The sequence below is a fragment of the Thalia democratica genome, chromosome 1 (assembly GCF_965202585.1).
Source record: "Thalia democratica chromosome 1, ktThaDemo2.hap1.1, whole genome shotgun sequence".
Taxonomy (NCBI): domain Eukaryota; kingdom Metazoa; phylum Chordata; class Thaliacea; order Salpida; family Salpidae; genus Thalia; species Thalia democratica.
Window position 1 is genome coordinate 66,485,739 of NC_139165.1, and position 16,228 is coordinate 66,501,966.

A 16,228-nucleotide genomic window follows, 5' to 3' on the forward strand; every position below is an offset into this window, starting at 1 on the left:
GTTTAAAAATAGAACAATTTTTTTATAAAATGTAGTTAAAAACTAGTCTGAGAAAAAATATAACTAGGTTTTTAATATTTTCAGTAAAATATTTAAATCATACATTGAACTTATTAGCAAAATTCGCGATTTTGATGTTAAAAAAGTAGATTTTACATAAAACTATTAATTAATTAATCTAATACGGAAATATATATCACAGATGTTGTCAGAAAATGTCATTGATATTATAATAATGATTTATAAAATTTTAATACAATTTTTTTATTGTAGTTAGAGTATAATTGTACAAATAGTATTTAATTAATAGAATTTGGCTGATTTTTAAGAATTAAGGTTGGTCACAAACCTTAAAACAAGAACAAAATTAATTGAAGTTACTTTTTTTACAAACTTAGATACATTTACTTGCAAATAGGCAGAATATCAAAAATCTTTGAAAGTATATAAGAAAAATAAATGAACTCTAGCACATCATTAATAATTTTTAAGTGACAAAAACTTATTAGTAAACATTTTGACATAAATAAATTTTATTAAATGATTCCATTTCAATTTATTTGTAATCATTCTGCTTGAAAACTAAACAAACCATTCGAAACAATTAAATTAATTTTAAAGATTTTTAAAGAAAGTGTGTAATTGTAAATTTCAGTGGTAAAGTTTTTGAAAAAAAGTTTGAAGTTTTTCGACAAAATTTAACACTCATAGTTGTAATTAAATTAAACTTTAAATTTTGTAGTGGCGCTAAAGCACAGTAAACAAAACTATGTTTTTCGTCAGTAGTTGAACTATTTTGTTTAAGTTACAATGTGCTTTTAGTTATATTCGGTTGGTATCAGTTAATTAATTTTTTAACCACAAAAGTTTCAACAAATAAAAAACAATTTATCTTAACACCATAATTAAGTATAAACACATACAGATGTAGATATTTTACTTAATTACAACCGTTGCTTAAAAAAAAGTTTATTTGTAGTTTTAATTAAAAAAAGTCTCTAGCAAGTACATTAAAACACTATAATCAAAATAAATTCTAGTAGAAAACAAGTTATACAATCTTAATATCTTTTCAAAATTTTTTAAAAACTGTCAAAAATGTTACAATGTTTTACTCCCATAGTGATATATAAGAGATCTTCAGTTGTTAATTAGATCTGAAAAACTACTTTTAACAAAAAAATTAAAGATGATATCAATCAATTTCATTACTATTATTCTTTGAAAATATATTGGCTTTGTAAACTACACTTTGTGTTAAACCGATTAAAAATGATTATACACTTATAGTTTATCCCCCTTCTGCTAACTCGTTAAAACTAATAGACAAGACGTTAAAAGATATTCGTGGTGTGCGACTCGATAACCGAAAAGTTCTTTGTGCACCAGGTCCTAGGACCAAATAAAATTGTTTCTAACGTTTAATAAACTATACAATATAGCCAAAACATTAAAAAAATATTAATAAACATTACTTGCAAAAAAAGTTAAACATAAAATAAAAATAAACTATTGTAAACTGTCCTATAGCATGTATGTAAAATTATATTAGATTTATAATACAAAAAAAATATAGAAATATTAAATAAACCAATAAAATAAAAATAAAACGCAAGTTTTTCACCCTTTAAATGCCCCTCTAAGAATTTATGATACTTGGATAATAAAGATATAGTAAAAATTAATTTAAAATGCCACGATATCATCTACAAAAAAACCAAAGAACTATATTAGATCTACTGGTGTTACTTTGAAAAGTAGATAGTACAACCATAACAATGGCTTCAAAATTTATAAAGAAAACGACGTTAGATTATTAAAATGCATTAGGTACTTAAAAATACTAACATCAACTACGACATCCATTGTGATATCAGGTAGATAAAAAGCCTGCAAATCATACAATCGTTAAAAAAGTGAGGTATGTTAGTATGTTTAAATAAAAGTAATTACGTTAATTGTACTTTTTGGGAATCGTTTTATCGTAAACATATCCTTTTAGCTTAATACTTTGAAAAAAAATTCTTCTTTTAGCCAATTAGCCGAAAACTTATAAATTTGAAATAACGCTAAATTATAACTTAAACGGTCCTATTCGATACTAAATTTTAGTTATTTAGACCGCAAGGTAGTTATGTCATAACGATAAAAGTTGAGTTGTAACTTTCTGATTTTTAATTTTCATTGTATTAAAAAATGCCAATAAGTACAAACTTTAATTATAACTTTTATTAGAACAGCATTCCATGTGAGTTCGACTTAATGTTTTTTAGTATTTAAAGTGCATATAAATTATTAACAAAATTAATCTAAGTGCAACCTTCAACTCAATTTAAAGATACAATTTTACTTTTTTTTATTTAATTAATTTTGTTTTTAGTATTTCATTTAAGTTGAGTTTTATAATGTTTAGTCATTATAAAGCCTAATTGAGATTTATTACATTATAGTAACTAACGATCAATACGACAATAATAACCTCTTTTCAGTAAAACTTTTAACTTAAAATTAGATTTATACTGCAAATAATACTTTTCAAAAAAAAAAAAAACCAAAATATTTTTAGCCTTTTTTAAAGATTCTTATTTTGTATTATTTTGTATATTTAATATCTATGTTGACTAAAAAGTGAATAAAATTTATATAAATACTTTTTTTTTAACTTTTAGTTTACGTTACTTCATCTTATACAAAAAAATATCAGGTACAAACAAATCTACATAGTTTTCAATTTGATCTAGTTTACTATACTAACGATATTTAGCCTTTTATTTCCTTTAATTTTCAAAAAAAATTTATAAACAATATATATTGCTTATTGAACAATAAAAAAAAAGCGGTCAAAAATTTTGGTCCAACGACCATACGAAAAAACCTTTTGGTTATCGAGTCAAACACCGCATCGTTAATTCATATCGTCGATTTACGTGTTAAACACGTTTTTCAGATTTAATTAGCAACTAAAAATATATCAAAAATCACTAAAGGAGTAAAACATTGTATTGTTTTTGATAATATGTTAGATAACATCTAACTTGCCACCTTTAACGTTCATAAGTTGAGAAATTTGTAACATTAAATTTCAAATAAAAAAAATCATATTAAAATTTTACAACAGTTTTACTTTAAAATCATTAATTATGTATTTTATTACAACTAACAAATATAAATAAGTCGTTTTAAAAAGAATTATTAAGTAGTTAATGGTTTTTGTATATATAAAGATTTACTAAACAAGTTTAGTATAATACTACTATAATCTTTATTTTTCTTAAACATTACTAAAAACTTGTTATTTTATTTAAAAAATAAAAAGTCTTTAGTTTGTAAACTCTAAAATACAAAGTAAGCATCCAAACAATGTTTAGATAAAAAAGTTTTAACTCTACAAACATGTTTTAACATTTTAGTTTAAAATAGAGATTGAAATCATAAATCGTTTCTTTAAAGCACTAGCTTTTTCAAAAATGCAAAATCCTCACGTGTATAACAACCATATATACAAAGCACACAAACGTTTTTAGATTTTAAAGACATACTCGAGTTACTTTGTGGTAATTTAAAAAAGAATTTATTTTGATTTTGAAAAGAGAAAATTTTTATAGAGTTTAAAAACACAATTTTATACTTATTCTAAACAGCTTATCATTAAAAAAAGTAGTACTTTACAAGAATACTTTATAACGAGAAAAACAATTAGGTTAAACTTTTTTTTCTCTCTTTTTATAACGAATTTAATTTGGATAGAAAGACACATTAGACTTCAAAGTTTTCTAGCAATAACTGATAAACTTTTTAAATTTATCTTTTTAATCGCAAATGCAACACTTTTATACAAATGGATTATCATGCATACACTCTTGAAGTATTATGTACAAAAATATAAGTTTTTGAAAAAAAAAATTAGATAATTAAAATTCAAAAGGCTGTGCAATGAAAAAAATTAATATTCGATAGTAAATAGGTCTCCATAGTACACAAAAATTTAAATTTTAAAACCTCAAATTCTGGCTATTCAATTTCTTATATTTATGGTTCATTGTAAAATACACTATTTTAAAACTTATGTTTTATAATGTTAAATATTTTTTTGAAGTATTGCTAAAAATAATGTTTTAGAAGTACTAAAGTACGGCTAGATTTGAATTTTTTAAATTTACAATCTTATAGTAACTTTTTTCTAATTTTTTATTATTATTATAATCTTTATTTCTAGAGCTACATGCGCATTTTTTATTCTAATTTAAGTTTTTTTTTGAGAGAAGGCCCCTTAAAGTTTATTTTGAAATAATTAGCTTGTTAGATGATATTATCCCACTTTTGTTTCTAAAGACAATTTTTTTTTTAATTTAACAGCCCGAAAATACTTTTTTGTCTTACTCGAGAATAATTCGGCGATTAGAAAAGTTGATGACTTTTATTTTATACGAATTATAACTTTAAAAATAAATTAATATAACACTGCTTCAAACACTATTTTTACCTTAAAATTTTAGAAAAAGTTTACGAACTTATAATTATTTTATTTAAAAACATTTATGAAACGACAAAACTACGCTTGAACTTTAAAAAAATTAAGTAAAAACAAACAGTTTCCTTCAACTTAAACATAAAGGATTTTATTAAATTAACTTTTAATATATTTAATTTTCATAAAGCCAGTTTTTCTTAGCTCCGAAAACTGTTTTATGAAAAACTAACTATACTACTAACTTTTTTCAGGTATTTCAAAGTATTTTAATTTAGAATATCTTTACTTTAATGTTGAAGTTTTATGATAACTCGATATAAACAACTTAGATCGATATGGGTTTTGGCTTGAAAAACTAAATGGAAAACAGTATAAGTTTTAGAGCTGCTTAACTTAAGGATGCTTAATTTACTTCAACTCTGCTTTAAAAAAATACTATAAGCCTTAAAATTTTAATCATATGGCACTCCTGTCCTGAGGTAATAAAAAAAGTCACCGAGTGCTTTTGCTTACGAGCAATGTATTTTGGAAACTTTCAAAAAAAAATGTTTTTTTTACGTTTTTTCCTGTAAACTTGACAATCAAGAAACAGCCATGCAACTTTAAAACTATTGTTTCTATCATGAAAACTATAACGGTTTCTTTTGAAAGATGTACTGCCAATTTATAATCCAGACAAGCACAACCAACAATTACTAAAAAAAACATGGTGAATCTGTTGGTGTTCGTTCTGCAAATCTGCTAAATACAGCTAATTTTGTTATAGGGGAATGGTGCAAAGTTACTCATGAAACTGTAGAAAATTCCTTTTTAAATACAGTCTTAAGAATAGGTTTAGACGTTGCTACCATAAAAACCTTTGAAAAAAAAACATAATTTTTTTTTTCAAAATTACAACCTCAGAGTAAAAAGCAATTAAACAACCTCAGAGTAAATTAATGGTAGAAGCAGTTCCAAGAACAGAAATACCCGATTAACATACTAGAAAGACCCGATTTTTTTAATACTATGATCATGACATCAGACGATGATGATGAGCCAATGGACGTTGATAGTACTAGTCAAAGGTCACAAGATAACATGGATTGCTGCAAAATAATTTTATTAGTCTTTAATGTCTCGAGAGAAATTTTCCAACAGAAAATAATTTTCTGCAAAGGACCATAACGACAAACTTTTATAGCAGACATATTTTCAAGAGTATCTTATCTAAGTGAATGTAAATTGAACTGTGCGTTAATTTCGTTAAACATGTGCATATTTTGGCTAATTATGTATTTTATATATTTACATTTCAATCATCGGGTATTAACAACATTAAAGTAAAATGTTTAGTTTGCTAATAGTTTTTAATTAATATCTCTGTTATTATGTACTTACGCTTAAAATGGTAAACGTTGATAATTTTAATAAAAAAAAAAAAAAAACTACATTTTGAACGCAATTTTCTTAAACTCTAAATGCACGATTAACCAGCATTGCGCACTAAAGTAGAATGTTACTTCTCAAGTTGAAAAAAAAGTTTTAAAATAAATATTAGTTTAATGTCATTTTTCACATAACCTTCAATTTAAATTTGAAAAAGGTCATTGGTAATCTATTGAATAAAATAGTTTACGATGCTTAAAAGATTACGCAATAAAAACTTTAAAAAAATAAAAAGTTAGTTTAAAAGTCTTTTAATATTGTTTGAACGAAAAATAAAAAAACATAATAGCTTAAAAGAATATATTTATAGTTTATAGATTTTAAAAATTTGTGTAATTTCAACCTAAATTTTAGAAACATATTTTGCACATTATTTTTTAATTCTTTTATTTTTGCACTGATTTTTATTTAATAATAGTCAAAGCTGATGTAAAGAAACAAAAAATGATAACAACTCAGCATGAAGAAAATTAAATAATAAATACTAAGCTATCTTGTTATTTTATATTTAATTTTTTTTTATAAAACATTTGCTTTTTCATAGGTGATTATAGCATAAAAGTTAAAAATAAAAATTCGTTGTTTTTGTCGTAGTTTATCTTTTAAACTCGCTTTTAGAAGTATTCAGTTTCAAAAATAAATTTTAAACTATATTACTTTGAACAAGTTTTTTATTTTTCTTGCTTGGTGATTGCTTATTTGCTCCTAGTTTAAAGAGAAAGCATTTCGAAACAACAATTAACAATTAATCTAGTTTTGATGCTATTATTACTAAAGGTTATAATTTACAACTATTGTAAAACCTCGTAAGTTATTTTGAAAAAGTGTCATAATTATTTTTGTTTAAAATACAGTTATAAAATTTTGCTCATTTTAGATTATCTATTTCTTTAATATGTAGTTTCAAAATTTACAAAAGAATAAATGTCATTTTGAAGTTGATATAGATTTTTAGAATTCTCAAACACTTTTATATTTCTGTTATTTTGTTACAAAAATTAACTTACTTACGTAACTAAAGCTTTCCTTTAAAGTTTTTGCTAGAATTGTGACTTAAAAAGATATTTCACAACCATTTTATTTTTAAATGAACTAGTTATTTATAGTTATAAAATATTAAAAAGAGGTGTTTAACATGCTGATTAAAATGTACTAGTTTTCAATAAAAAAGTTAACTGCTAGTTTAGCGTAAAAACTTTAAATAAAATAAGATTAAATAAGTATCAGGTAATAAACTATATTCTTAATTTTAGATACTTTGAGTAATACGAGTATTTTGTTTATTTTTACACAACATTGAGAATTGTAAAAAGAAATTAAAAAACGATTGTAACCTAGCTCAGTAATGAATAGATACTTTTCAAAAAAACTAAACAAGTTTTATACGACTAATTTGTAAAATAGCACAAAAGCAAGTTTAGTCAAGTACTCTCCAGTTAACTTAAGCGTTTAGCTATGTTTTAAATTTTCACAAAGTTGTTTAAAAATACAGTTTATATTTTACTGCCAAAAGGTTTTACGTTTAATTTTAGACAATTTGTTATTTTTTTACTTTATATTTTTGAGTTAAGATTGTACAAAATAAAACGAACAATAATGTACTAAAATGAGAAACAACAACGAGAAACTTGATAACTATGGATTTGTAAGTTGGGATGAAAAAAGTGAAGAAAACTCAGAAACAACTGTTAAAAGTAATGAAGCTAAAAGTATTGGGAAAAGTAAATGGTGGAAGCAAATGTTTAAAAAGCACGAAAAATCTTCAAAAAAAGACTACAATGAACGAAAATTTTTGAAAAAATCTAAGACTGATAAAAAACAAAATTCAAAAAAAGAAACATCTTCACAGGACAGACCATGTTTAGAAAAAAATGTTACTGTTGAGAACTGTTGTAACTTTGAAGAGTTGGATACTAAGAAAAGTACTCGTAAAAGTAACAGCAGTTTATCTGAAAAAGTAGTGGGTAGTAATGGTTTTCAAGCAAAAAGAGGAAACTTTAGTAGAGTATTAAAAAATAGCAAAGAATCTTTGTTATATGACAAAAACTTGAAGGGGGCCGTGAAAATGAGAGGTGATACCTTTAAAAAATCTCAACAACGTAAAGTTTTGGTCCATATAAGAACAAAGTAAACTAACATTTATTACTTGATTAATTTTTTACATATTTGTGTAGTTATTAAGTCAACAAAACTTTCAGTTAAAAGTACATGAATTAGGTAAGTTATTTAAGTTTTTGATAATTAAATTTACGTTTCATCACGTTTTTATTTTTAGAAAACTACTAACAAACAAAATTAAAGACTTTTGTTTAAATAAACAGAGAAGAAGTCGAAATTGAAAACGGAGTACCTAAATGGCAAAAACGACCAAACTCAAGGGTTGAAGGAATAGAAATTGATAAAAAAAAAACATTTTTTTCTAATCCCTCTTCTGCTTTTCACCGTCCCAAAAGATCTACAGTAGGAGACTTCAGTCAATTGTATGAAAGTTCATCTACTAGTGATAGATCATTCAATTCAACTTTCCAGTTTAGAGATAAAATTAAGTAAGTTTAAGTTCAAACTAAGTTGACCACAATATTTTTAAACACTTAGTTTTTAGTTTAAATTGAAATATGTATTTATTGTTATAATTTACTATTTAGTTTAAAGTATTTAAAAAATATTACGTTAAAAAAAGTTTTTTATTATTCTTATATGAGCTTTATCGTTAAAAAAGCTTAATAAGAGTTAAAAGATATACAAAAATTCTCAAGTAATTAAATTTCGTAAAAGTGTAAGTTTTACAAAAGTATATTATTAAAAATTTTCCAAAAAAAAAGACTTATGATAAATATATTCACTTATATTACTTTAATTTATAACTAACTTAGTAAAAATTGCTAATATAGTTTATTTCGTTAATGTTGAATTTTTTATATAAGTATATATGTACAAAAGTAAAAGTTAAATAGCTAAAAACATATAAGAACTTTGTTTTCTTTAAGCACATAGATTTTAAGTTTTACGATATTACCTACTGTTGAAAGTTTGTACTATATTGATAAGTCTGAGATAATGTTATAAGTAATTTTTCCTACCATTTACATATATTTCTTTCAAGTTAAGTGAGTCTCAAAGTTTAGTTTTACACTTCGTTGTTTTTTTGAATTTTAAATTTTTCTTAAAACACTTTTAGTTTCATGTAACATACTTTTAATCTAGCTCAAAGTAGTTATAAAAAGGAAATAAGTATTGTGTATTTCGAGGACCGTGAGGTCTTTTTTATCAACCATATTTTCTTGAGAGTCTACTTCTTTAAAATGTTAAATTGACAATTTACTTAATGATTTTTTAGTATTTAAAACTTTTAATTTTTTTTTCTTAAAACTACTTTAAAGCTATCATCATCTAAAACTCTTTTTTATGGAAGCACCTATAAGTAGTTACAAGCATAGAAATAAGTTAAGTGCTTAATGATAGGTTAGTAAACATCTAGAATTATTTAAAAGTAGTAAAATGTTATACGTTTAAAAGCGAAATTTCTTAGTTCCTGATTAATTTTAAGATTTGTCATAGTAATATAGAATACTAGAAATTAATAAGGATTGTTTTCAGTACGGTGCTTTTTGTGTAACATATTTTTTCTTCTTTGATGAATTCAGAACGTATTTATATAAATTTTCAACCACTAATGGTGTACGACTCGATTAATAAAAGGTTTTCTGGTACACCAGATCCTTGAATCAAAATTTTTAAACGTATTTTTGTCGTTCAACAAACAATACTAATGTAAAACAGTAGTATTTTAACAACAAAATAGCTGGATGCACAACAACTCAAGTTCGGTCAATTAAAATTTTGACAATTCAAATTCTTGGTAAAACTTTTAAAAGGCCACAACTCAAAAAGTAATATAAATCTGAACAAAATAAAAAAAACAGTATTTAGTTCTTGTTAATCCTCACAAGCCATTTTTTTCTCTTTTGGAAAATTTTAACTATATTTTTGGATATAGCTAAAACAAGTTGTAAAGTACAAGTACTATATGTAATTTTTAATTATTTTATAAAATATTCAAAATTCTGCACAAAAAAAAAAGGCTTTTAGATATTAATAAGTTATACATACGTATTTATTTTTTGAAATATATATTTCTTATTAAGATTCAGTTTCTTAAATATTTTATAAAGAATTTGAATTGACGGAATTTCAATTGTCCGAATTTTAATTGTCATGTAACCTAAAAAGCTACAATATATGCTTATTTTTTTCCTTATTTCTATAAAGTATGTTATTAAGTAAATCATTATCTTCAAATGATGAATGAATTAAAAACTATTAATTTTACAGAAGCGAATTTGAGTTGGCTGAAAAATTTGAAACAAATAAAAAAAGTCTGCATAGATCATATAAAGGTTATTTAATTTAATCGATTTATCCTAACTTACTATTAAGTTAGTTTTTGAAGTATTTTACGCTTAGATTTCATCATTGTAAATAACTATTCAATACATCTAAACTTTGTTTAAAAATAATTTTAGTGTTAAAATATGTTATACTTAACCTAAAATGATATTATAAAAGTTTGTAGAAACATATGAAATATATGAATAAAAATATAAAAATGTTTAAGTAGTCAAATGTTAAAGCTAATTTATGACCACGATAATACATTTAAGTATTATATACAATGCCATTAAAACAAATACATTTAAGTAAAAAAACTCGCTTAAAATAATAAAGTTATTAACTTGACTGTAGTAAATAAGTACCTAAGAAACCATAGTTAAATATATAGTTGGGAGCAAATTTAAAATAAATTAGTTTTTTAATGCTGAAAATTTGTTTTATTGGCATAAAGAAATAAGTTTAGATTAGATAAACGCTAAAACATAACTTACAACGTTTTAACCTTTACATCACATTAATAAGTTTTTACAAATTAAAGATAAAAAAGGTTCATTGAAAAAGTTAAACTTGGTTCAGTTTGAACGAAAAAAAAGTTTGGAAAAAAGCTTGATCAGTTCTCAAAATAATGGAAGTTTCTTTGCTATTACTGGAATTACAACCACAACAGATTATGAGGTTTATGTTTACTCTTAGCTAAACTTACTAAAACATTTTAAAAGTTATCAACGAATAAAAGTACAAACAATGTTACACTTTTATTTTTACTTAGTAAATTTTAAGGATGATAATCATTTTGTAAAAATAAGTAAATATTCTTTAGTATCTATTTGAAGCTTTAATACAATTAACTTTTGAAAATAAAAAGTTTTTATTAATAATGGAATCTAACTAATTGTTAATATTTTTCATATTTAAATACTTACATAAGCATAGAACTAAATCGGTATTGGTCATTGCGCACAGTTTTTAATAACTTAAAATTGATTATGTAAGAAATTTTAAATAAAAAAATCAATGTATAGATTTTTAGTCTTTGCAAATTTTGGGACCTCTATAAAATAAAATAAAGTATCTTTTATTTTCTTCTTAAAAGTGAGTTCTTTATTTTTAGTTTTTAGAGTACATGAATCGGAAAAACAAAAAGCAGCAGTTGATGATAAAACATCCTGAAATAAAGTCAACTCCAATTAAGGAGTTAGCACAGTGCTTGAAGGAAGCGAAAAAATACAACAGGCTCGTGAAGACTAATGACACTGCAAGTTCCTTCCAGCAAACAACAAGCAAAAAAACTTTAGCTACATCAAACTTAAATGATACAACATCTACACACCCGTGAGTTAGATAGTTTTTAATTACAAGACAATTCCATGCTAGTATCATACTGCTGAAAGTTTATAAAAGTATAAAAATAAAATAAATACTACTTATTTAAGAAAATTATTTATTTATTAATTGATATACAATGATGGTTTTTTAAAGATAAACGAACAAAATTTAAAGAAATAGACCTAAATATTCTAAACTAATAATATTTTTGTGTTAACTTTTAAAAAAATTTCAAAGCTAGTGTAAAAGAAAAGTTTTTAAAAGTTATAAAGGTTTAAATTTTACCGTATAGACGTTGAAAATGCTTCGTTAAAAATAAAAATAAGACTAAACATTCTGTCACATAATTTAGTATCATAGCTACCACTATGTATTAGTATTATAGATAGTATCATAACACTTGCTTTTTTGTAATTAAGTTGTTAGTTTTAAAGCTAGAGCTAATAATTTTGGAACTTTTATCAAAAATTTTTATGAAAAAAAAAATTAAATTAACTTTTAACAGTTAATTAGGATAAACTTATTCAATGTAAAATTAAAAAAATTAAATGTATTTAGTGTGTTATAACAATTTGTTAATATTTAGTTAGTTAATTTTATATCTTTTAAAGACTTAGACTAAAATTTAAGCATCTACTTTTTTTTCTCGCGCATAACTTAAAGTTGATTTGTAGAAAGTATTGATATAACTATCTCTAAAACATTAGTATGTTTATAATCGATTATATTATTTTAAAGCTTAAGTGTAACTAATATAACTTTTAATTAAAGTGTACAAGGCATGATTAATTAAGATAGATACGAAATAAAACAAAATATTGCATGACAAACTTTTTCTGAAATTAAATTATGTGCAATCGCAGATCAGAAAAAGATCAGGGTCTCGACGAATCAAAAAAGTGTTATAGTGAAACTGATTTGTCAACGCTGTATGTTTCGTCACTCAAAATGAATTCTAAAGCTTTTGGTAAATAATATATTTATTTTTTTTAAATGTATATATCTTTTTTAAATGCTCATAAATAGTAATTAAACTTTTCAAACTTTAATTTTAAGTATCTTTGTAACATATAAACATTCTTTTCAAGTTTATTTGATTAAAAAACATAAAAAAGCAACACTTAAGATGCTAATCACAAAAAAATTTTTGGCTTTTAAAACTATTTCGTCCTAAAAACCGTTTTTTGCAGATAAAATAGCTAAAATTAAAGGAAAAGAAAGAAGTCTTAATTTGTAAGTTTTTTTAACTCACTTTTTTATAAAGCATTTAATTAAACTTGCTATTTAGTTTATTTATGTATATTAACATATTGATAAAACACTACGTTTTACTAATACAAATGTTTCACTCTTCTGTTAGAAAGAACAGCTTTTAATTTAATATATTACAGTTTTGTATATAAGTTGTATGAAGTTCTTAAATTAAAAGTACTACCTTTAACAAAAAAGTTTAACTATCTAAACAAATTGCTGTATTTATTTAAAAATTACAGACTATCAGAATACTTTGAATACTTTTTTATAAAAGTTAATTTAATGACTTTTTTTTGATAGAAGTACTTCAGAAAACGCGAAAAAATTAAACTCTGAAGATTTCCTTCAAAGAATTCGTACAAAGCTAGACGAAATTGAAAGTCTAAAAAACAAAACGATAGATCAGGTATCAAAAAACTTATAACAAAATTACTTTACTTTTTAAAGAACAAACTTTTAGTTGACAGTAAAAAGGTTTTTGAGTTATATAACTAATAATAAATATTTACTTATTGATAGAAACTTCAGATTATAAATTATTAGATTACTTATTATTGAAATCTTATAAAAATAAAACGAGAAAAATTTTAACATTACTTTGTGACTAAACTAGCTCGTTTGAAAATTGATTTTGTAAGATTAGTTATTTAAAGAAACTGAGCATGGATAAATGGATAAAACTTTAGGTCTGTAGTCTGTAAAGTATTTCAAGTGATTATTACAAAACCCTACAAAAAAAAAAAAAGAAACTTACTAAAAATAAATTTTAAAGCAACAAATATTTTTTTTTTCATAAATATATACTTAAATGAATGTCAAGCTTTAAAAATCATTGAAAATGTCGTTGCGTAATTTTGAACAAATAAAAATTAAGAGTGTGTTTATTTATATGTTTAAAAAGGGATACTTCGTTGTCTCTGAAAAAATATATAAATCACCTGATTTTAATTAATTTCTGTTTATAAATTTGTAAAATGATTTTTTTTTACTGTGCTAAAGTTGTTAGATATTTTTTTTATTTATACAGCAATCTCTTAATAGTACTATTATAACATAATTAGTTTTAGTCATTTAAGAGTTAAATCAACTAGTTATAACGTAAATTAACTTAACAAATTTTTAAAATAGCCAGACTTTTTTACCGCAAGCTCAACTCTTTTGATGAATACCGAAGACCAATCAACATCAAGCCATGGTTTTCGTAACATTATCAACACGCGACTACGGAACAATAGTGAAAGTAAAAATACAAAAAGACTTGAGGAAAACAATGTCTTCAGTTCAAACGCAAACAGCTTTGCAACAATAGGTAGAAATAATGATAAAAACAAATTTGAAAAAAGAAAGTTATCAAAATCAATATCATACTTAGATCAGAGAATACCAAGCAATGATAATTTATTTCAGTTTCAAGGTAGATCAAGAACTGACTCTTCGAACACTAAAAATAACACTTTATATTCAAACTCTTCTAGAAACCCTTCGCTTTATTCCAACAAAGTTTCATCTACGTCAAAGTTTAAAGACCCAATAATAAACACAATGCTTGATGCGATGCAAAAAGTGAGTGTTAAATATACATCAGGAAACTACAAAAATTTCGCGTCAAAGACTTGCGTAACTGGTACGATGAAGGAGCCTAAGAGAAAAAGTATGAATGTACAGGATTTCCTGAGCTGGGAGTGTGATGAAACTGATTTGTAATGCAATTTGGTTCTATTTTTTTATAAAAGAAAACAAAAAAAAATAAATATTGACAAGATTTTTAATGCAAAATATAAATTTACCAACTTTTAATCAAGTTTTTACTTATGTTTAAAAAGTGAGATTTCCTTAAGAAATCTTTAGAAAATTTTAAAAGTAGTGTAAATTATAAATTATTATTTTAGAAGATTTATAAATAAAGTATTTTATTTTTATAAAAACCATGAAAGAGGTTCAATCTTTAAATTTATACTATTATTATATAACGTAATAACAACGTCTTATATATATTATTTTTCTTTAGTATAAACTTCATATTTTAATACGCTAAGACTCATAGACATAAACACTTTTTTTTCTTGAAAAAAAAAAAAGTTTTGTAAACAAATAAACTTTTTAAATGAAAAACTTTGACAAAAAATCAAACAAAATTTAAATTTTAATTTTAAGTCAGTACAGTACTTTACTTATACTAAGCAAAATATGTTTTTGTTTAAAGGCTTTCGTTGTAAAAAAAGCTGTTCTTAGTCTGCTTAACTATGTTGCTTTAAAGTTTGAAGTGTTGAGTATTAATTATTTTTCTAATAAATTGAGAATTTAGTCTTTGTTTTTTTTTTTTTTGAAAAACAAAAAATTGTAATTATTCTTTAATATGATTTCAAAGGGGGCTTTATGAAAAAAGTTTTGTAATCACTGCTTTAAAACAACTTTTTTCATGTTTGAAAAAATTCCTTTTGTGCTATACTAAGCAATTTGCATTACTGCCATTTAGTAACAACATTTTGTTTAAAAATCAAATAGTTGATCTTCTTTTAAACATACTACTTAAATTCATAAAGTTGCTTTGAAACTTGAAAAAGTTTAATCGAAAGAAAATAATAGCTTTAGTTGAAATACATAAGAGTTTTGTTAAAAATAAAACAAAACCGTATTAAATTTTAGCATTCAGGTTAAATGCAAAAAAACATTTATGACACTACCTGTCCTATGAACTTAAACAAGTGTATTACAATTTTAATTCGTTGTTAGTTATATTTATTTCAATAAAGTTTTTTACGATAATTTCAGCTCAAAATTAAAAAACTAGTCTAAAATCTTAATAAAAAACTGTATAAAATACTTAATGATAAGTGATTAATTTAAGGTCTTTTAAACTAGATTGAAAGCGTTATAGTAGGCTAGGATAGCTTCTATAGTTGCCAGGCCAAATTTATCAGAACTTTACGTCAACGTACTTGTTAAAAATAGACCATTTCACTTTGTTTTATAATAAAATTTATACTTAAAACTAAAAAAAAAATAGCAAACTGTAATATGATAGTCATTAAATTAGAACTTGTGGGTTTTAAAAAGCAATTTTTAAGCAAATGATTATGTCACAAGCCATACGTTGCCTATCCTCACTTCATAGTATAAGTACAGCAATCAATTTTGAAAATACTTTTATGTTTTTTGCATTTAACCTGAATGCTAAAATTTAACACGGTTTTGTTTTATTTTCAACAAAACTCTCAGTATTTCAACTAAAGCTATTATTTTCTTTCGATTAAATTTTTTCAAGTTTCAAAGCAGCTTTATGAATTTAAGTAGTATGTTTAAAATAAGATCAACTATTTTATTTTTGAATAAAATGTTGTTACTAAATGGCAGTAA

General features: G+C 23.5%; 1 protein-coding gene across 1 annotated transcript; it reads left to right on the forward strand.

The window, feature by feature from the left end:
* Window positions 1-7,394: 7,394 nt before the first annotated feature.
* On the forward strand, window positions 7,395-15,178 carry LOC145832181 (uncharacterized). The gene is made up of 9 exons (XM_082939519.1): window positions 7,395-8,026; window positions 8,221-8,445; window positions 10,232-10,296; window positions 10,830-10,966; window positions 11,403-11,623; window positions 12,481-12,584; window positions 12,808-12,850; window positions 13,172-13,277; window positions 14,000-15,178. The coding sequence occupies exons 1-9, from the start codon at window positions 7,506-7,508 to the stop codon at window positions 14,573-14,575; spliced, it is 1,998 nt and encodes a 665-aa protein (XP_082795645.1). The 5' UTR covers window positions 7,395-7,505; the 3' UTR covers window positions 14,576-15,178.
* The last annotated feature ends 1,050 nt before the right edge of the window (window positions 15,179-16,228 follow it).